The sequence below is a fragment of the Monodelphis domestica genome, chromosome X (assembly GCF_027887165.1).
Source record: "Monodelphis domestica isolate mMonDom1 chromosome X, mMonDom1.pri, whole genome shotgun sequence".
NCBI classification, from domain to species: domain Eukaryota; kingdom Metazoa; phylum Chordata; class Mammalia; order Didelphimorphia; family Didelphidae; genus Monodelphis; species Monodelphis domestica.
The window spans coordinates 2640814-2658520 of NC_077235.1; the positions used below are offsets into that span (position 1 = coordinate 2640814).

A 17707-nucleotide genomic window follows, 5' to 3' on the forward strand; every position below is an offset into this window, starting at 1 on the left:
GGACTATTACTCTCCAGGGGCTTTTCTTGGTGGCGGGGATACGGGAGTGGTTTGCCATGTCCTTCTCCAGAGGAGCCTTCAATCAAGCAATCCACAGTGGAGTGACCTGCCCAGGGTCATACATTGTGCCAGGAGGCTGCATGAGAGCTCACGTTCTCTGGCTCCAGGGCCAGTACCCTTAACCCCTGAGGCACAGAGGCCTCTTGCCAGCAGTTAGATTTATGGGTCGCTCTGGGAGGTCTCTCTTTGGAGGAAGACTCCTGACTGGGCCTGCCTACATAGATGGGATTCCAGGTCAGGTACCAGTTGGCCTGGAAGCCCTTCCAACTGTGAGTAAAAGATGAGGAAGATAATGGGAGTCTTTACACTGGCACCGAGGGGTCTGGTACAGAACCTCCCCATACTGTCCTCTTTTGCCCAACATTTAATAGGGCTCATCAACACTTGGCTCTCCTTCTTCCAAGGGCATTGACCCCTGGCACTGGAGTTCCACTAGACCTAGTCATGAGACGCAAGTTCAGGTCCTAGCTCTCTCATTTGTGTGACTGGCCCAAGTCACTTAACCCGAGCCTGCTTCCCCTCTCTATGCTGAGCCCAGTCTTTGCCTTCTTGTCTCTGCCCAGAAATAGCCAGGGGAAAGAAGGGGAGCTGTTCCCAAGTTCCTTTGAAAAGATCCAGGAGACAGAGGGAGCAGAGTGTGAAAATGGCACCCATTTTGTGCCCTGGAAGGTGTTTGATGGAACGGGCTGACTTCGAGTTAGGGGAGGGGGAGACTGTTTTGGGATCCCGCACTAGAGGGAGAGCTTTGGTGGGTGACAGGAGGGATATGGGTTTTGGCGGCTACCCCCGAGCACAGGAGGCCAGACTCTTCTGTACACCAGCCCTTCTGTCACCCATAGGCTTAAGGGAAGCCAATCCCACCTTCAGAGTCAGCCTTGTGTCAGCTCCCACCCCCCTCATCTTCCCACACCTGCTTGCCTGTGGAAGCCTGAAACAGAGGCTGGACATAAAAAGGCAGCTTAGCAAGCCAACAGGAGTTATTAAGCCTGTGACTCAGTGCAGCAGCCTGTGAAGGAGGCAGGGGGGGCCCACCTAAAGGCCTGGGCCATCAGCAGCTAGCCGCATCTCCCTTCTGCTGGCTAGAACCTGGGCCAAGCTGACAAAGCAGCCATGGGCCTGCTTTCTGTGACTTCCCAAGCTTTGGGGGTAAGGACCAAGAGCCTGTCTCAGGACCCTGTGTGCTGCTCCTGGGCCCCTGCCACACCCCAGCCAGGGGCCCTAGAAGTTCTGACTTGCCCCCATTCCCCTGGGTTCTGACCCGTCCCCCCCAAAGAGGGGAAGCAGCAGTATTTTGGAATCTTTATTTGAAACAAACAGTTCCAGGGACAGAAGGTTAGTTGTGACAACGGCTTCTCTCACTACAACACGAGGGAGGGCGTCAGCATCACTGTGGGGACAGGTGAGGCACCTCACAACAATATATACAATTTAAACAGCGGCTAAACCGATAACAGTTAGAAAACCACAGAAGTGGGGCCAGGAAACAGCAAAGCCATTGGGGGAAGCTGGGCACCCCTTTGCCTGACCCTATTCAGCTAACCTGGAACAACAAGGCAATGAAGGGAAAGAGAAACAAGGCATCAGGGGAGGAGGGGCCTCCCGACTCAGCTTCCCCACTAGGGTTGTTTTAGCAGATGCCACCCAAACTGTCAAGAGGGCCCCCACAGGCTCAGCCTGGTTCTTCACCGGGGGCAGGACAGGAGTGGGGAACAAAATCCCATGCCGAGAACAGGCATGGTTATTGCTGGGGGAACTCTGCCCACTGAGCTTGGGGGGGAGCAGGCAGGAGGTCAGGGAAAATGGGGTATGCACGGCATCGAGGCCGTGGCTGGCCGAGTCAGAGAGTCACACAGAGACGGAGAGCAGAAGTCGACACTCCGAGAGTGAGCACGCACCCAGGAGTCATTCATTCTCTGCATGTGGCACAGGGGTTTGGAGAAGCACTAGGAAAATCACTAAACTCATAGCACTAGGCCTGGTGCCCAGGAGGGAGGAAGTGCTGATAGGACTCCAGCAGGGAGGAGAGGCCTGGCACAGGAAGTAGTGGCTAACCCTGGAGAAAGGGTATCCCCTTGATCCTGTGCTTCAGGGAAATGGTCCTCTCAGACCCCTGCTAGCTATCTTTCAGAGTGAGGGCCCCAAAGTGGCACCTTTAGGAGAGGGAAAGGCAAGGCACCAGGCTCTTTCCCAAACCTGGTAACCCACTAAGGGCACCGCCTTACCTTGCCCAGGCCTGGTGACCCAATGCCTTTCAGACTGGCAAGGTGAGGACTACCAAGTCTGTCACCAAGCCTTCCCCCTTCTTCCCTCCCACTCCCCCCTACCCCAATCTGGCCCAAGGGGGAAGTATTGCTCTGAGGCACAGAGGAGAGCCCCACCCCCGACCCCAGTGGGACCTAGCACTGGGAGAAGAGCCCCTGAGCAAAGGAACAAGGTCTTCAGCATTAACAAGTGGTATGGAAGAAGGTGGAAAGCCAGGGGGTGCCAGGGCCTGAGGCCTTGGGAGAAGGAGTGGGGAGGGATGGGCAGGGCCCTTCAGAATGAGCAGCATTGGTGCCTGGGCCGGCCCCTCTCAAGGGCAGGGGTGGGCCACAGGACAGACATTGGTGTGGAGAGTGTGGCCGCATGGCCCACTCAGTCCAGGTCCTCCTCGCCAGGACGACCTGGATCTTCATAGATTTCGCGCACAGCTAAGATGCGATTCAGCATGCTCTCCAGCATGCCCCGGTCCATGGGGATCACAGAATACCAAAGCGGAGATTCGGCAATACAAGACCGCTCTGGCTGCAGGTAAAACACATCATTCCGAGTGCGCAGGCTCTCCGGGCTGCAGAGAAGAATAGGCTGGTGAGCAGAGTGGGCCTCTGAGAACCCCCCGCAGCGGCCCAAGGCCTGGCCCCACTGGCTCATCCCCATCTGCCTCAGTCTCCCCACTCACCATTTGGAGAGATAGAACTCATAGAACTTGACAGGACAGCGCAGAGGGTTCATACGGTTCTCACGCTGTTCCAGCACAGGAAGTTCATCCTCCCTCTTCCGCTTCCCTGAACTGGTGTCTGGAGAGGAGGTGCAAGGCAGCTTAGGGGAGGGGTTCTCCACCTGGGGCCTTAGAACTTTAAAAAAAAAATTCTGATAACTGTATTGTGATAGAATTAGTTTCCTTTGTAATCTTGTTGGACCTTCATGCATTTCTAAGCATTATTTGTGGAGGGGGGGGTGGCTCCCCACAGGCTTCCCCAGACAGCCCAAGGGGGCCACAACTCAAACAAGGCCCAAAGCCCTTGGCTTCAATGGGCTCTCCAGTGCTATCCAGCTCCCACAACCTAGGATGCTGGGACTCCTTTGGCATCCTCTGTTTGGGGCTCCCAAAGGAAGCAGAGAGAACTGACCCATGGAGAGAATGGTCTTGCTGGATATCTGGAGAAGTATATTTATTTAAAAGAATTCGGCTCCCCTGCATAGGGGAGACAGACAACATAATTGTCTGTACTTTATTTTATTTATTTTACTGTACTTATTTTACGCCTTTTGCAATGTTGTTCTACAAAGGGATCCAGAAGCTTCCCCAGAGCCAGAGAGAGTGAAGAACTCTTGCCTTTAGTGACGGCATGGGGAAGAGGAGACCTGGAATTCCACAAGGCTCAGTAAGCACATGGCAGTCTGGGCCAGCTCTTAGCTTCAGGGCAACAGGAGACTTGAGGAAAATCGGGCCAGCCAGGGCCCCTGCTAGAGCATTCCCTACTGTCCTGACATGACTTTCTGAAGAGGGAGACGACGCCCCTGCTCATCTCGTGAGCCAGTGTGAACACCAGGGCCTTCCTGCTCACCCACACATATGTGTGTGCCAAGCAGACACATCTGAAACAGCAGCCTCCTTCAGCAAAAAAGTCCATGGCAACCACCCCTGGCCATCATTCGGAAGACACAGAATTCATTCAGGTGGCGGGAAATGTGAGAACCAAGGGACTGCAGGAAACTGAGGAAAACCTTTGTCCTCTGCTCTCACCTCCCTGGACCAGGAATGCCATTGAACTGGGGGACTAGAAGCTGGGCAGCCTGGGAGAAGGTGGGAAGGGGGTGGACCTTGAGCCTACCTCGACTCTTTCGCTGGCGAGCAGGTGCGTAGTAGCGGATGGTCACCACCTTGGTGGTGCCGCGAGCAGTGGTACACTTGCGTGACTGGCGCACCACATTGGCGAAGGACAGCTGCATGTGCTCCTCCGCTGTCTGCAGGCCGAAGAACTTGGTATTGAAGAACATGAGGGTGTTGAGCAGGACGAAGGGAGAATACACACCTAGCTGCTTGCATTCCCAGAGGTGCTCCTCCTCTACACGGGAGAACACTGTGTCTGGAGCAGAGAAGAGGGGACAGAGGGTCAGGGTGGAGCTGGGGGATGGCTGGCCACATGAGGATACAGAGTGTGGCTTTCATTTAGGTGTTTCCTCAATTTGACCAGGGCACACTGGTATTAGCTACAGGGAAAGGGAAAAAGGCAAGAACGGGGACCTCCCACACTCATGAACACACAGAAAAGCCATCCCTTCCTTCTCCACGTGGGGAGCTGCCTTCTCCTTCCTTCAGGCCTGAGGCAGGATGGAAGGAGCCTTGTCCAACACCATCATCTCCAGATGCTTAGTGGGTGCCTGCTGTGTGCCTGTCAAAACTTGTGCTAAATGCTGGGGGCTCTGGACCTTGGGAAGATCCTGAGTCTGGCTAGTTTAGTTCCTCCTCCCCTGGGGGTAGCTTTTTTTTATGCTTTTTTTCTAATCCTTCCCTTCCATCTTCCATGTGTTGGCTCCAAGGCAGAAGAGCAATAAGGGCTAGGCAATGGGGGTTCAGTGACTTGCCCAAGGTCACTAATTGTCCCAAGGCCACATTTGAACCCAGGACTTCCTGTCTCTGGGCCTGGCTCTCCCCTCAGGGCAGCTCTTTAGTTGCCTGGACAACAAGCTTCCTCAGGAGCTCAATCACAGGCCAAGGCCCCATGACTCCTCGAAGTTGCAGGGGCCTTGCATCAGCCCCTGAAATTCCCAATTCCCGCTTGGTCCTACCTAGAAGAGAGCCCAGGTCAAAGGGGATGGCTGGAAGAAATGGGGGGAGGGAGGTGGAGCCCTCTGTCCATTCCTTACTGTTTGGGAGGATGGTGGGTTGCCAACTGCTCAGAGACTTGTTGAGTTCTTGAACAAAGGTCAGGTAGTAAAGGTCCGTGAAAATGTTTACCATTCGGTTGTTTTCTAGTAGGTACTGAAGGGAGAAAAGAGCAGTAGTGAAGCCGGGCTTCCATTCTGCCTGTCACCCCTACCCCGGGACTCCTGCTGGCCAACCAGGTAGCTACTCTGCTCAGGCAGCACCAGCCCACACAGAAATCTGGCTCTAGGGGACTGCCGCATCTGGGGCTAGTTCAAGATGGGGGCACACTGGGAACTGGGACCACAAAGTGATAGCTCTTTAACAAAGAAAAGTCCCCCATCTCCTTGACTCTATTCTTTGGATGGAAAAAAAATCCAACCCAAATCAGCCCAGCCAGAGATCAAGCAGCCCCTACCTATCCCTAAGCCCTGACTCTGCCTGGGCCATCAGATCCTACGCTCTGCTCTGGTCCAAGAGGACTTATGGGAATTCGCCTGCCCTGGAGTGCTTGGGGGTCAAGGATGAGAGTTGCTGTCAGGGCAGAGGTGCTATACCTGAAGGTCCCTTTTGCCCAGAATGTTTGGGGGCCCAGGCAGGAGAGGTACAGAGGTTACCTGTTGGATGCCAAGACATAGGTAGTAGATACTGTCAGGCTCATATCTCTCGCCATTGGGACGTGTTATCTCTCTCACAAACTGGGCCAACCCATAGTTGAGCTCAGCAGCTGTACAGGCCAGGATGTCCTCTTTGATCCGCATTGGCTTGGCTGTAGGAAGGGACAGTGAGTACAGAGGCAAAGATCTTTGGGGGCAGGGCAAAGGGGGATGGATGTCCTAAAGGAAGTAGGAGTCCACAGGCACCTGCAAAGCCAGGTCCCGGGACAGTCTCTCCAGAAAGAGATTCCACAACCCAGGCCAAAGAAAGAAGGGACTGGAGAGTGGGGAAGAGGAGGCAAACAAAGGGATGGACAAATCCACAAAACCAAGAGCAGCAATGACACAGGGACCCCACTTCCCTTCCCACAGCTCTAGAATGGGAGCCTCCAGCTCTGGGGCCCTGAAGAATCTTCACCACTGAAGCCCCTTGGAACAAAGACATCCTCAGCCAAAACCCAGCCCATGGCCCTTGCTGGGCTTCTTTGCCCACCCCTTGTAGCCCCAGTCCTGGGTACTCACGACCAAAGCGCAGCTCCTCGCTCTTGCTAGATTCCCCACCTGCATACTTTGATTGTACCCAGCATTTCCAAGCATTGACACCATAGGAGTAGTTCAGGGCTGTACAGCTGGGCTGGCTGCTCATGGAATCCCGGGAACAGCTTTCTGAAAGCACTAGTCGCTTCTGACCCTGAATGAAAAAGGAAGAGACCCGGGGCTGCAGACAAAGGTAGGGCCAGGAGACCAAGGGCAGCCAGTCAGGAAAGCATCCTCCCCTTAGACCCGAGTAGGAGGGAGTGATAATGCTCCTTAGGGTAGTGGGTTAGGCAAGATACCAAAGGAGCTGCACAGCAGTCACCAAATAGCTCCTTAGCCTTGGAGAGTAATAGACCTGGTCCCACCTCACCTTCCGGATGGCTCGAGGCAGGTCCTGGTCAGTGGACACATCATCCGGCCCCACCAGGCCGCAGTCAAAGAGGAAATCCACACTGGGGTTGATGTCCAAGGGATCTGACAGAGGGCCAGAAGGGAGGAGGTGGTTAGTGGGGCCTTTTTAAGGTCCTCGACATAGATCATTAGAGAATAAGAATCGTGAGGGCCTGGAGAGGTCAGCTAGCCCAAGCTCTTCATTTTACTAGGGTGGCACAGAGAGGTTCACTAGATGGAACCTGGATTCAAAACTCTGAGTCCTTTCTTACAGATTTGATGTTGATCCCATTAGACCACAACAACACTCCTTTGCCCTGGCCCACACCTCTGCATCCCTTGGCAATCCTTTCTTGGCCAAGTTTCCTTGGCTGGGTGATCTGGGCTTTACTAGAAGCCTTTGGCATTCAGTGATACTTTGGAACTAGATCATATTGGGGCTCTAAGAGAAGGCCTACAAGGCTGAGATGGTGGCATTATGAGAACCATCAGGGCCAATTCGCAACTCTAGGCCTGGTGGTGGCCTCCTGTGATGGCATTCTTCCCAGTTCTCTGGGGAGATATCATCTGGGGGTCCCAAGGGGGACACTCACTCTTGGGGAAGTCAGCTTCCAGGTCCTGCCCTGGTTCATCCAGCACATTGGCCATCTTCACTGCCATGGCGAGAACATCATCCCTTGCTGGCCCAAACAGGTCACAGTCTTCCAGCAGACCTTCTGTGCTTTGGTTACTCACCAGGTCTAGGGGCAAGGAAGGATACTTGCCTGGTTACTGACTGTAACCTATGACACTGATGTGGTCTATACCACAACCCCTCTACCCTTCCCAGGAGTCTTTCCCTGGAGTACCACAGAGGTCGGATGAGGCCTTGTCCAACTCCTCAGCTTCTGCTATCATTTCTGCCATGGCTAGGATGTCAGCCTCTAACGGGTTGGATGGAATTTTCACCTTTAGCTCCTCAATAGTCTCCACAATCTTGTCTGTGCTCTCCAGAGTTGTGGGCAGAAACATGGGCACAGGTACCTGAGGGCACCATGAAATATAAGGCAGGGGACATTTAAAGAAGGGAGAATTTCTGGCTGTGATGCTAGGCCTCAGGCCCTGCCAGGGCATAATAACTTACTGGGATAGGCAGTGACAAAGGCACCGGGACTTTCTGGCTGTACAGATGCATAGGCACTGGGACAAAGATGGGCACTGGGACGGGCAGCACGATCACCTGTGGCTTCCAGTCTTGCTCTGAGGAAACAGTACCCAAGGATGCCCCTTGTGATCAGCTTACCATTCTCCCCACTAGCTCTGGCCACCCCAGAAAAGCAAAAGCCTGAGAATCCCTAAGCGGTTGGTTCCCAGGAGCCCCAGCAGACTGAATTCCAAGTTTCTACTTCCCTCAAGCCAGCAGACCGAGCCTTCTCTGCCTCTCACCTGTCTGACACCCTTTGGACCTCATGTCAACTTTGCAGGACACGCCCCGATTCTGCATCAGGGGCTTACACATGGCGGCTTTGTTCTTCCGAGGCATCGAAGGTGCAGGTGGGGGGGTAGGGTCAGTTGGGACCGAGCGGCTTTTGGCAGTACCCTTTGGGAAGAGATGTGCCACAGGCTGTAGGGCTCGTGGAGGGTCTGGGCCTCCTCCACAAGCCCATTCTGATCTGTCCTGCCCTGGTTCTTACTGTTGTTGTTGTTGTTGTGGTGGTGGTGGTGGTGGTGGTGGTGGTGGTGGTGGCAGCAGCGGCAGTGCTGCTGCTGCTGCTGCTTCTGCTGCTGCTACTGCTGCTGCTGCTGCTGCTGCTACTGCTGCTGCTGCTGCTGCTGGTGACTTTGGGCTGGGCGGCTGTGGAGGGTTTGGGCTCTGGAGACTGACCTGCAAAGAAAGGGGCTGGCTCTCTCTCTGTCCCTATCTCAGGGAACATGAATGGCAACCCTATCATGGTGCCACAGAGTTGGAGAACTAAAGCAGAGGAGCCTCCAGAGGGCAATGGGTCTGACCCTCTCATCCTTGGCTATGGAGAAGTGTGAGGCTTCAGACAACGATACGGCTGCCCAGGAAGCAAGACACTCACTGTGCAGGAGGCTCTCAGGCCCGCTCTGGGTGTCCAGGTTGGGCTGGTTCTGCTGGCTATAGAAGCGAAGGAGACACTGCTGGTTGCAGAAGTGGCGGATGTGCCCCCGCCAATGGATCGTCTCCAGAAGCTTTCCTTGTCGCTTACAAGCATGGCAGCGGGCAGCCTGAGGGCACCGGTGGGTGTTGAGCTGCAACTCCTCACCAAAGTGCCCTGCCCCTCCATCCCTCCCCAGGCCCCTACGCACCTTGCGGTACCATAGCAGGTACTTGCTCTTACAGTCCTCGCTACAGAAGTCCCAGGTACTGCCGTCCAGCTGCTCAGTAACTGCTCGCTGGCAGGTCTGGGAGCAGTAGGTACAGGTGATGCAGCATAGGCCCAGCTTCTTGGTGAAGTCCTGCTTGTATAGCAGCACGCAGCCTGCAGGGAAGGATGGTACTCTTAGGCTTTGGGGGTAATTTGGAACGAGGAGAAAGGCCAGCTGGCATCGCCCACCTCCCAAGCTGAGGAGGCCTCAGCACCACCCCCACCCTGACAATGGGGCACAGGTGAGAGACCTGGCACCTCCAACACCTGCAGGCTTCAACAGAGGATCCTGGCCAGATGCCCCTCATTATCGGAGCCAACCAGCATTTGCTAAGAGAGGTCATAGGTACAGCAGGCTTGTCCTCAAGCAGCCTGTATTCTGTTGGAAGCCTGCCAGCTGAAGCCAGGACCAACCAGGAAGCAAGTACAATCCCCAGGCTGCTTGGGGGATTGGGTGGGGGAAGCAGGAAGTCGGCCCGACCTTCACTACAGAAGCTCTTCTCCACCCCACTGAAGCGAAGTTTCTCATGAAGCAGCTTCTCCTGCCGACAGTGCTCACACTGGGACACCACACCTCGAAGCCTCTTGAAGTCCTCACAGCAATCACGGCAACAAAACTGGAACACTTGGTTCTGGAGTGGGGTACAGAGGGTCACCCCCAGGGGAAAGTAGATGGGAAAAAATGACCATGCAGTCAGGACAGAGCTGGTACAACCAGTTCTGGGGAGAGAGAAGTAGCCAGCCAGGCACCAGGTCCCATCCCAGGGGGCTGCTGGTATGCCTCACCTGCCAATCCAGGATTTCAGGCTTGCCACTGAACAGACTGTGACAATAGTGGCAGCTCAGATGGATACCTCCCTCAGGGTTTGTACGCTGTCAAGACAAAGCAGTTGGTCAACGGTACTCTTTGCTCCCACCCATGGCACCCTGCTCCAGCCTGTCACCAGATCTCTAGTCTGGGTACCTGGAATTTGGTCCAGCAACTGGGGCTGCAGAACTGGTAGACTGTGCGGTCGGTCTTGTTGTAGTAACAGGGGTCAGACAGACTACGGCGGCAGAAGCTGCAGGGGCGGGGAGGGCCTGCCCCAACAAACCCAGAAGGGAGAGAAAGAGACAGAGTGAGACAAAGCTGGTGAATGGGGGGGAGGTGGAGAGGGGGACAGAGGAAGGCCCAAGAGGCGACCTTGGTCCAGACCCCAGGGTGCCTCTTACCAGCCAGGCCGGCCTGCTTCACTTTGTGGGAGGTGGTACAGCACAAAGAACAGAAGAGCCCCGTCTTGCCATTCCGGTCCACGTGGGATAGCATCTCAAAGTTCTTACACAGCGTCTTGCACCAGACGCATGGGTACACTCGGGTATTTTTCTGGGGTGACAAGGAAGGGGAGACCAAAGTCTGTCTCCTGATTCAGCTGGGAGTCTACCTCCCCCCCCCCAAGGCCTCTCCTTGGCCCCACCTTCTTGTAGCCCCCCAGGCAGGCCGCACTGCAGAAGCGTTTTTGCTGGCCCTCATGGAAGAGAAGCTCAGGGGGAGGGGCCCCGCCCCCTCCCTTGCTGTAGATGTAGGCTCCACACTGGTCACAGCAGTTGGTCTTTAGTCCCTTGTTGGCACGGAACTTGGTGAAACATGAGTCGCTGCAAAGTCGGTGTACCACGCTGCCATTGCTGACCTCATGGAGAACCTGCCACACCAAGACCCTGCCTGAGCCAGGCTCTCCCAGTAGGCCTCAGAACCCTGCCACCATGAGGAATAATGGCTGGCTGTCCAGTACCACCCAAGCTCTGCTAGACCTTTGAGGGAGCTCAGCTGAGATGGGTGAGGGCCATCAGGTAGGCAGCCACCCTCCTGCTCTTCCCCTTACCTCTCCAGACTTCTGACAAATACTACAGCGGGTGGCGTCTGATGCGTCAACCACTGGGGGCACTGGCCGCTGCTGGGCCTCATATAGGGATAGGCAGACTGATGTACAAAACTCATGGAAGGAGCCGCCTGCCCCTGTCTGGGCCACGACGGAGTCCTTGGTGTTCCAGATCTCCCTGAAGGAGGAATAGGACATGGCGTAGCTAGCTGGTGTCAGAAAGTGTCCTTCTTCCCCTCTAGCCCCTCCTCTGTCTCCTAGCGACCATCACAATGCCCATGAGAACACATGCTCCTCCCCCAGCCCAACCAGGTTCTCCCTGATGTAAGCTTCCCCCCAAAACACACTTCTTGCAGAAGGTGCAGGTTTTCTTGCCCAGAGGCTTCTTGGAGAACGTGGTAAGACAAGTGGAGGAGCAGAAGAGCTGGGGGAGCCCTTTGCGCTGGTAGGCAGTCTGCCCCTTCTGCAGTGGGGTCCGGCAATGGGCACAGGTCATTTTGGTGGCTGTTGAGCGGGCAGCTCGGGGGGCCAAGTTGCTTCGCAGGGACATTCGGGGAGAGCGCCTTGGCCGAAAGGGCACAAAGTCCTCATCATTGGGGTCATCCACCATGGCATCAGAGTCCTCATCTGATACCGGAACTGTTGAAAGAAGAAGTGATGAGCCAATGGCTCGTGGCCACTAGTGGCCCTTTTGGGGTCCAGGAGGCCTGCCCTTCTAAACCCTCATACTCTCCCCTAAAATTCTGCTGTCCCTCTAGTTAAATTTCCCTACAAAGTCCTTTTTGCAGAGTCTAAGAAAGAAGATAGCTCACACAGAGGTGCTCAGAGGACTTTCCTCACCTAGATGAGGAAAGAGAAACTCAGAAAGGTTAAGTGTCCTGCCCTAAGGCAGCCAGCTGGTACCAGGGCAGAGTGGGGGCCTGAGGGCAGGAAGGAGGGCCAATCCTGCCTTAGCAACTTACAGGAAAATCATTGAACTTCTGACTGCCTCTGTTTCCTTAATTGTAAAAGGGGAATCATAATGAACCCCACCTCCCAGGGCCGTTGTGAGGATCCAATGAGATCATTTTTGTAAAAAGCTCTCAGGCCAGTGCCTGGCACACAGCAGGTGGTACAATGTTGGAGAGTGATTCCCCTCCCCCCCCATGGGGGGACTGGTTCCAGAGGCAGGGACTGGCCTCTGAGCTCCTGATTCCAAGCCCACCCCCCCCTACTGATTTGCTCGGGGCTGGGCATGGCCCAGCTAAGATGGATGGCTGCCCATGATGAGTGCCCTTGTGTCCAGCTCCCCCGCTACCAGCCTTGGTCCCCATGCCAAGCTAGGACAGGAAGAGAGGTATCCCAAGCTACATGTGGCAAGAGCCTGGAGAACCTAGAAGCCATCAGCCCAAATTTAGCTGCCCATTCGCTCAGAGCCTGCTCTCACTACCCCCGAAAGTCAAAATCTTCCTGGAACGAACTCACTACTCTCTGAGGAATCCACAGTCTCCGGTTTGGGGGCCTCTACTCTCCGAGCCCGCTCGCTTCTCTTCTGTTCCTGGGAGACACAGGAGAGAAGAGGAAAGCTGACACCAAGGGTGGGCTGTTCAGCTAGCCTCAGGAGCACAGGCCTATGGGTGGGTGAGGGAGGTGGGGAGGGAACGACCCTCAGTCTGGCCCAAAGGGGAAGACCAAGACAGTGAGTTAGCTCCTAAGGAGGCTGCAGCAGTAAGGGCGAGCGCTCTGTAGCACCCTCCTCAGAGTGGCTGCTCAATAAGGAAAGGGTCTCTCCCTCCTAGGGCTGCAGGGGGAGCCAGGCTTCTTCAGTTGCCCTCCCCAGCTCACCTTCTCCGGAGGCGGCTCGCTGTTCTTCTCAGTCTGGCCATCCCCTGCAAAGGAAGAAAAGGCAGCCTGAGCCTAGCCTTGCCCCCACCCCCCTATATTCCTGGGCCACTTCCTCAAAACTGAAAGGGAAAACTCCAGGGTCTGTGGCCACATGGGGCCCTGCTCAGGGTTCCCTGTGCCTCGATTCCTGGACTACGGACCCTAGAAGGCCTTCCTACCACTGTCTTTCTGCCCCCAGTCTCTGAGAACTGATCCTATCATCTACAGAGACTTGAGGACTGCAGAAACATGCTTCACACCCCTTTTTCTGCAAAACCAAAGATTTCCCCAACAAGAAGGAATGCAGCTACCCAAGGACGTGGGGGAAGGGAACATACAAACGTTGGGACACGGCTGGCTAAAAGCCCTTAGGCCTTGTATCTAAGTGGGCCCCCATTCCCTCCTCCATGCCCTTGTCCCAGCAGGGTAGACCAAAATGCCTTTCCTTTTCCTCCTCCCTGACAAAGCCTTCACCCAAGGCCGTGATCCTACTGTGTGAGAACGGGGGGCTCTAGCTCTCTATGGACCTACTCACAAAGCCCATTCCCCTCTAGAACCACAGGCCCAGGACACTTAAGTCCTTTCCCAAGGCCACAAAGGAAGCCAACTAGGGCAGGGGAAAAGAGACTCCAAAGCAAAGAGACCTCCCTCTATCCTCCCCAAGAAGCCTGTAGCTGCCATCCAAACTAGAGTAACCTACCTGGCAAGGAAGGGTGTGCTGGGGGGCTGGGCTGGGTCTTGGAGCCACTGAATCCATCTCCCTTGGTCTCTCCCACAGAGGGGCTTGGTGGGGCATTTGGGCTTGGGGGCTGCCCCTGCAGAAGCTCATCTTCCTGCCCAGGGGGGCCCTTTCTTCTAGCAGTTGTAGAGGGGGCTTCCTCTTCCAGGTTGATCAGTGAATCTGGGGCCAGGGGCTCTAGGAGCCCCTCAGTCAAGGCAGGGCTTGCCCCAGTTCCAGGATCAGGTGTCGCTACTTCAGGCGCCTGTCCTCTGGGGGCAGATTCTAGAGGCTGGTCCCCTGTGGCCCACCCCAGTGATCCCTCAGGACCCTGTTCAACCTCCTGAGGAGAGGGTGCTTTGTAGAGGAGCCCCCCAAGTCCCAGGAGATCAGTGGCTCCATCTAGAACGCTGGGGTCTTTTTCCAGGCCAGCAGGGGTATCCAGCAAGTCTAGGGCCTCGGTGGTTGGGGGTGGGCCGGGAGGAGTCCAGCCCTGGTTTGGAGCAGTCTGAGAACCCAGCAAATCTTCTCCAAACTCCATGTCCACTGGAAGGTCTCCAGCCAGGGGCTTCTCTGGCATAGCCAGTGCGTCAAATGGGTTGGAGAAATCGCTGGGGTCCATGGATGCCTGGATTTTGGCTGTGGGTCACAAGTGGGAGAGGAGGCAAAAGGAATGGTCTGAGCCGGGCCCCCTCCCTATATTGGCTCCGAGACACACCCCATTTGCGACTTGGGTTTCCTCTGGACACCCCCCTTCCTCAACATGCATTCCCACAAGTCTCGCCTGGCTGACCACTCCTCCGATGCGTAGCGCCCCCTGTGGGACAAGCCGGTCCCCACCCTGGACCCGTGCCCGAGCCTGCCTGGCCTACCGGACCCGAACCCGGACCCGAACCCCACCCCCGCCCCTCCTTTTCCTAACGCCTCCAGCTCCAAGCCCCCCCCCCTCGGCCCCCCTGCCTCCACCGTGACCCGGCCTAGGAGCTCCGCGGGGGCGGCTCCTACCCGCCCCCCCCCCACAGCCTTCCTTCCTTACTCCCGCCTCCCCTCCCCGCAGCTTCCCACCTCCGGCCCCGATGTCCCCCAGGGCCCCCCCCACCTCTGAAACACCCCAGCTGGCCCCTCCCCGCCCCCCCTACAGGGCCCCAAGCCCCCCTTTTGGCCCCTCCCCTCTCCTCTCAGGCGGCCCCTCCCCCGGGTCCCCTATTGCCCCCCCACCTTCCCCCCCTCCGACCCTGGGCATTTCCAGGAAGACATTTTGGACCTGCGCTCCCTCCCCAGCTCCCCTCGGGGCGAGCAGCAAACCTCCTCTCGACCCCTTCTCGCCTGGGCCCGGTCCAGCCCTGCCCCTACCTGCGGCGGGGCTAGTGTGGCTAGGGTGGCGAGTACCAGCCAGGGGCTGCAGACGGCGACGGCCCCGAGCTCCTCCTCCTCCCTCCCTCCCTAGCAGTCGGGACGGGGGTCGCGGCCCCTTTAAATGGCAGCGCCGCTCGCAGCGCCCAGAGCTCTGCACCAGGCGGGCGGGCGGCGCCAGCAACCAAGCCCATTGGCTGGCGCGGGGAGGGGGCTCGCGAGACAGCGCCGGCCCCCGGCGCGAGACTCCCAGCCCCGCGGCCACCTGCAAATCGCGGAGCGGAGCCGCGCGGCGGCCGGAGCCGGAGCCGGAGCCGGAGCCCGAGCCCCCGCCCGCCAGTCAGCCCGGGGCCCCGTCAAGCGGAGAGCGGGGGCGGGGCGGGGCGCTTCGGGCGCAGCGCCCGGGCAAGCCGAGACCGGCTGGCAGGGCCCTGCACTAGGGCCCCCTCAAGTCCTCACCTGCCCCCCCCAATTTTCTGGGCGGGCGGGGCTCGGACGCCTCCCCCCCCGAGCCCACGTGGCCCCCGCCCCGCGTGGGGCCCCCAGAACAGCCGTAGCTTTTGGGGTGCCTACCCCGCCCGTCTGATCTCTGGGGAGCGAGTTACAGGGGCGGACGGACACCCCCCCCCCCCCCGCGCGCGCACGTACACAAACATACTCACACTCACACTCACACTCGCGCGCGTGCCCACCTTGCCTGCCTGCGGGTTATGGACCCGGGCTCCGCGGCCCAAGGCTGACTGGCTGCGGTCCTAGGGCAGGCTCAAGATGGCCAGGGATAGGATACGAGTCAAGGCTTTTCAGATGTGTGCAAGCGTTTAGGATCCTGCAGCAGCAGCAGCTCCTTGCTAGCACTTCAATGAACATGCCCCCGGGCGGGGAGACTGGGGCAGAGGGCCCTATGTCTTAGGGAGGTGGCAAACCTCCCGTTCAAGTTCAAAAACGCTAGCTACTCCTCCGCTTCGCAGGGTGGAAAAGGCTCCAAAAGCCGGCCGGCCTACGCTTTTGGCCCGGGGGCCCTGGGCTCTCCCGCTCTTTCCCCTCTCTCCCTACTGCCTTCAGGCCATATTTCGAGATCTCTAGCGCGGGCCTCCTCCCGAGGAGAGGGTGGGGGTGGGGGGAGTACCTCCAGGGCCCAGCTCCGCCTTGGACTTGTCATCTATCCGCCCCCAACAAAGAAAGGGTCACACCAACTCCTTCCTAAGTCTCCCAAACCCACTTTTCTCTTTTCTCTTTCCCACTGCTGCCCACGCCCGCCAGCCCGCCTCCCTCCCACAGGCTCGGCTCCCTGCTCCTGTGGCCGCGTGCATGACCCCCCCCCCCCTTCTTTCTCCTCGCTCCAAGGGCAGCCATAATAATCAAGATAATAATAATAATAGTAGTAGTAGGTGCCTCGGAGCGTTTTGAGACTTGCCAACTGCTCGGGTCTCAGTTCCTCGGAGGCCATCGCCCTGCCCTTCTCTCTGGCTACCTCCCCCCCCCCCTCACCACTGGGCATAAAGAGAACTAGGGCTGGAAGGTGCCCCTGGGTGCTCCAGTTTGGGGGCTCTTTCTTGGTCTCCAAATGCTTTCTGGATGCCCTTTGATAGGATTACAGGACAGGTGACAAAGGCAACCAAGTTTATGGAAATAGTCCCCGCATTTTAAAAGTTGCCTCTCCGTGGTGGCCAGGTGGCTCAGTGGATAGGGAGCCAGGCCTGGAGTGGGGAGGACCTGGCTTCCAGCCTGGCCTCAAAAACTTCCTAGTGTCCGGTGGCACCCTGGGCGAGTCACTGAACCCCATTTGCCTAGCCTTTGCCCTTCCGAGTCTTTACTTAGACAGAAAGTAGGGATTAGACAGGAAAAGTCAATTGACAGACCTCAGGCTAAGGTCCTTCCCTGGCGCCTCAGGTGACAAATCACCTGTCTCAGGAGCTCCTTAGCTCCCCAAGAGAGTAGGCTAGTGCTGCTACCATAGTCCGGCTTTGTAACAATAGCGAATGTGCACTCTGTGCTTCTAAACTCTGCAGAGTCCTCAGTTGAGGTTATCTCATTTGCTATCATCACGCAGCACCTCCGTGAGGCAAGTGATTATTATGACCATCCTCAAACTATTCCACATACTAGGAAACTGAGGCGAACAAAGGTGGTAAGATTTGAACTTAAGTCTTGATTCCATGTAGAGCACTCTACCCTGACACCTAGTGGCCTCTACCAACGCTTACTACTCCTGCAATCACTGGCCTGGGACTCTATTTCTTTGCTTGTCAAAATAAGGAGCAGAAAAGAATGTAAGGCAGGCTTGGTAAGAGAGGCCTCAGTTTGAATCCTGCCTCTCTCTGTGGTCGGCCACTAGACAGACGGGGAGGGGGGGGGGGCTGTTCCATGTCTTTGATCCTGGGATCTCTCTCAGGAGCCTCTCCAATGCCCAGCCACTCCCATCTTCCAAGTCCCAGGCCACCCTGGAGCCCCTGGAGCGCAACCATTGGAAGGACTACAAGGCCCAGGCTTGCCCTGGGTTATTTATTATGGGTCTTCTAGAATTCCTTCCTTGTTTCAAGTCAACCAAGCAACAGATGCTGACTACCTGCCCAACTTGAGCACTGCTTTCTTTGGGGGAAGGGGAAGGAAGGTTGGAGAGCCACAGAACACTCCCTTGCAAGCCTCAGGAAGTCTCGGCAAGTAAATGGGTGTCTTGCCTATGTCCAAACACAGGGAAACGGCTTCCTTTTCCAAAACCAGTTGCATCTCTGGGGAGACTTCACGAAGATCTCCCAGGCCCGGAAAAGCTTGGCTGG

The 17707-nt window shown here is 56.8% G+C and overlaps 2 protein-coding genes across 11 annotated transcripts in view; one reads left to right on the forward strand and one right to left on the reverse strand.

The window, feature by feature from the left end:
- LOC100013374 (non-POU domain-containing octamer-binding protein) overlaps positions 1–17707 on the forward strand; it is a 109172-nt gene that overhangs the window by 74482 nt on the left and 16983 nt on the right. The window lies entirely within an intron of this gene.
- On the reverse strand, positions 1348–16047 carry ZMYM3 (zinc finger MYM-type containing 3). Of its 7 annotated transcripts, none has more exons than XM_056809499.1 (25): positions 15623–16047; positions 13560–14216; positions 12821–12864; positions 12461–12533; positions 11344–11635; positions 11000–11174; positions 10595–10819; positions 10353–10503; positions 10105–10220; positions 9927–10013; positions 9622–9772; positions 9082–9254; positions 8835–9000; positions 8445–8635; positions 8197–8350; positions 7895–8010; positions 7620–7794; positions 7365–7511; positions 6752–6855; positions 6367–6535; positions 5806–5957; positions 5191–5305; positions 4155–4409; positions 2999–3173; positions 1348–2887 (listed from the first exon to the last, which is right to left on the reverse strand). In XM_056809499.1, exons 2-25 carry the CDS (start codon positions 14197–14199, stop codon positions 2695–2697), a joined length of 4239 nt encoding a protein of 1412 aa, XP_056665477.1. In that variant the 5' UTR covers positions 14200–14216; positions 15623–16047; the 3' UTR covers positions 1348–2694. The 7 variants fall into 7 exon arrangements, with proteins under 7 accessions (XP_056665477.1, XP_056665481.1, XP_056665476.1 ...); XM_056809503.1 differs by lacking the exon at positions 15623–16047 and adding an exon at positions 14931–15277 and having other exon boundaries at positions 2999–3116; positions 12464–12533; XM_056809498.1 differs by lacking the exon at positions 15623–16047 and adding an exon at positions 14931–15277.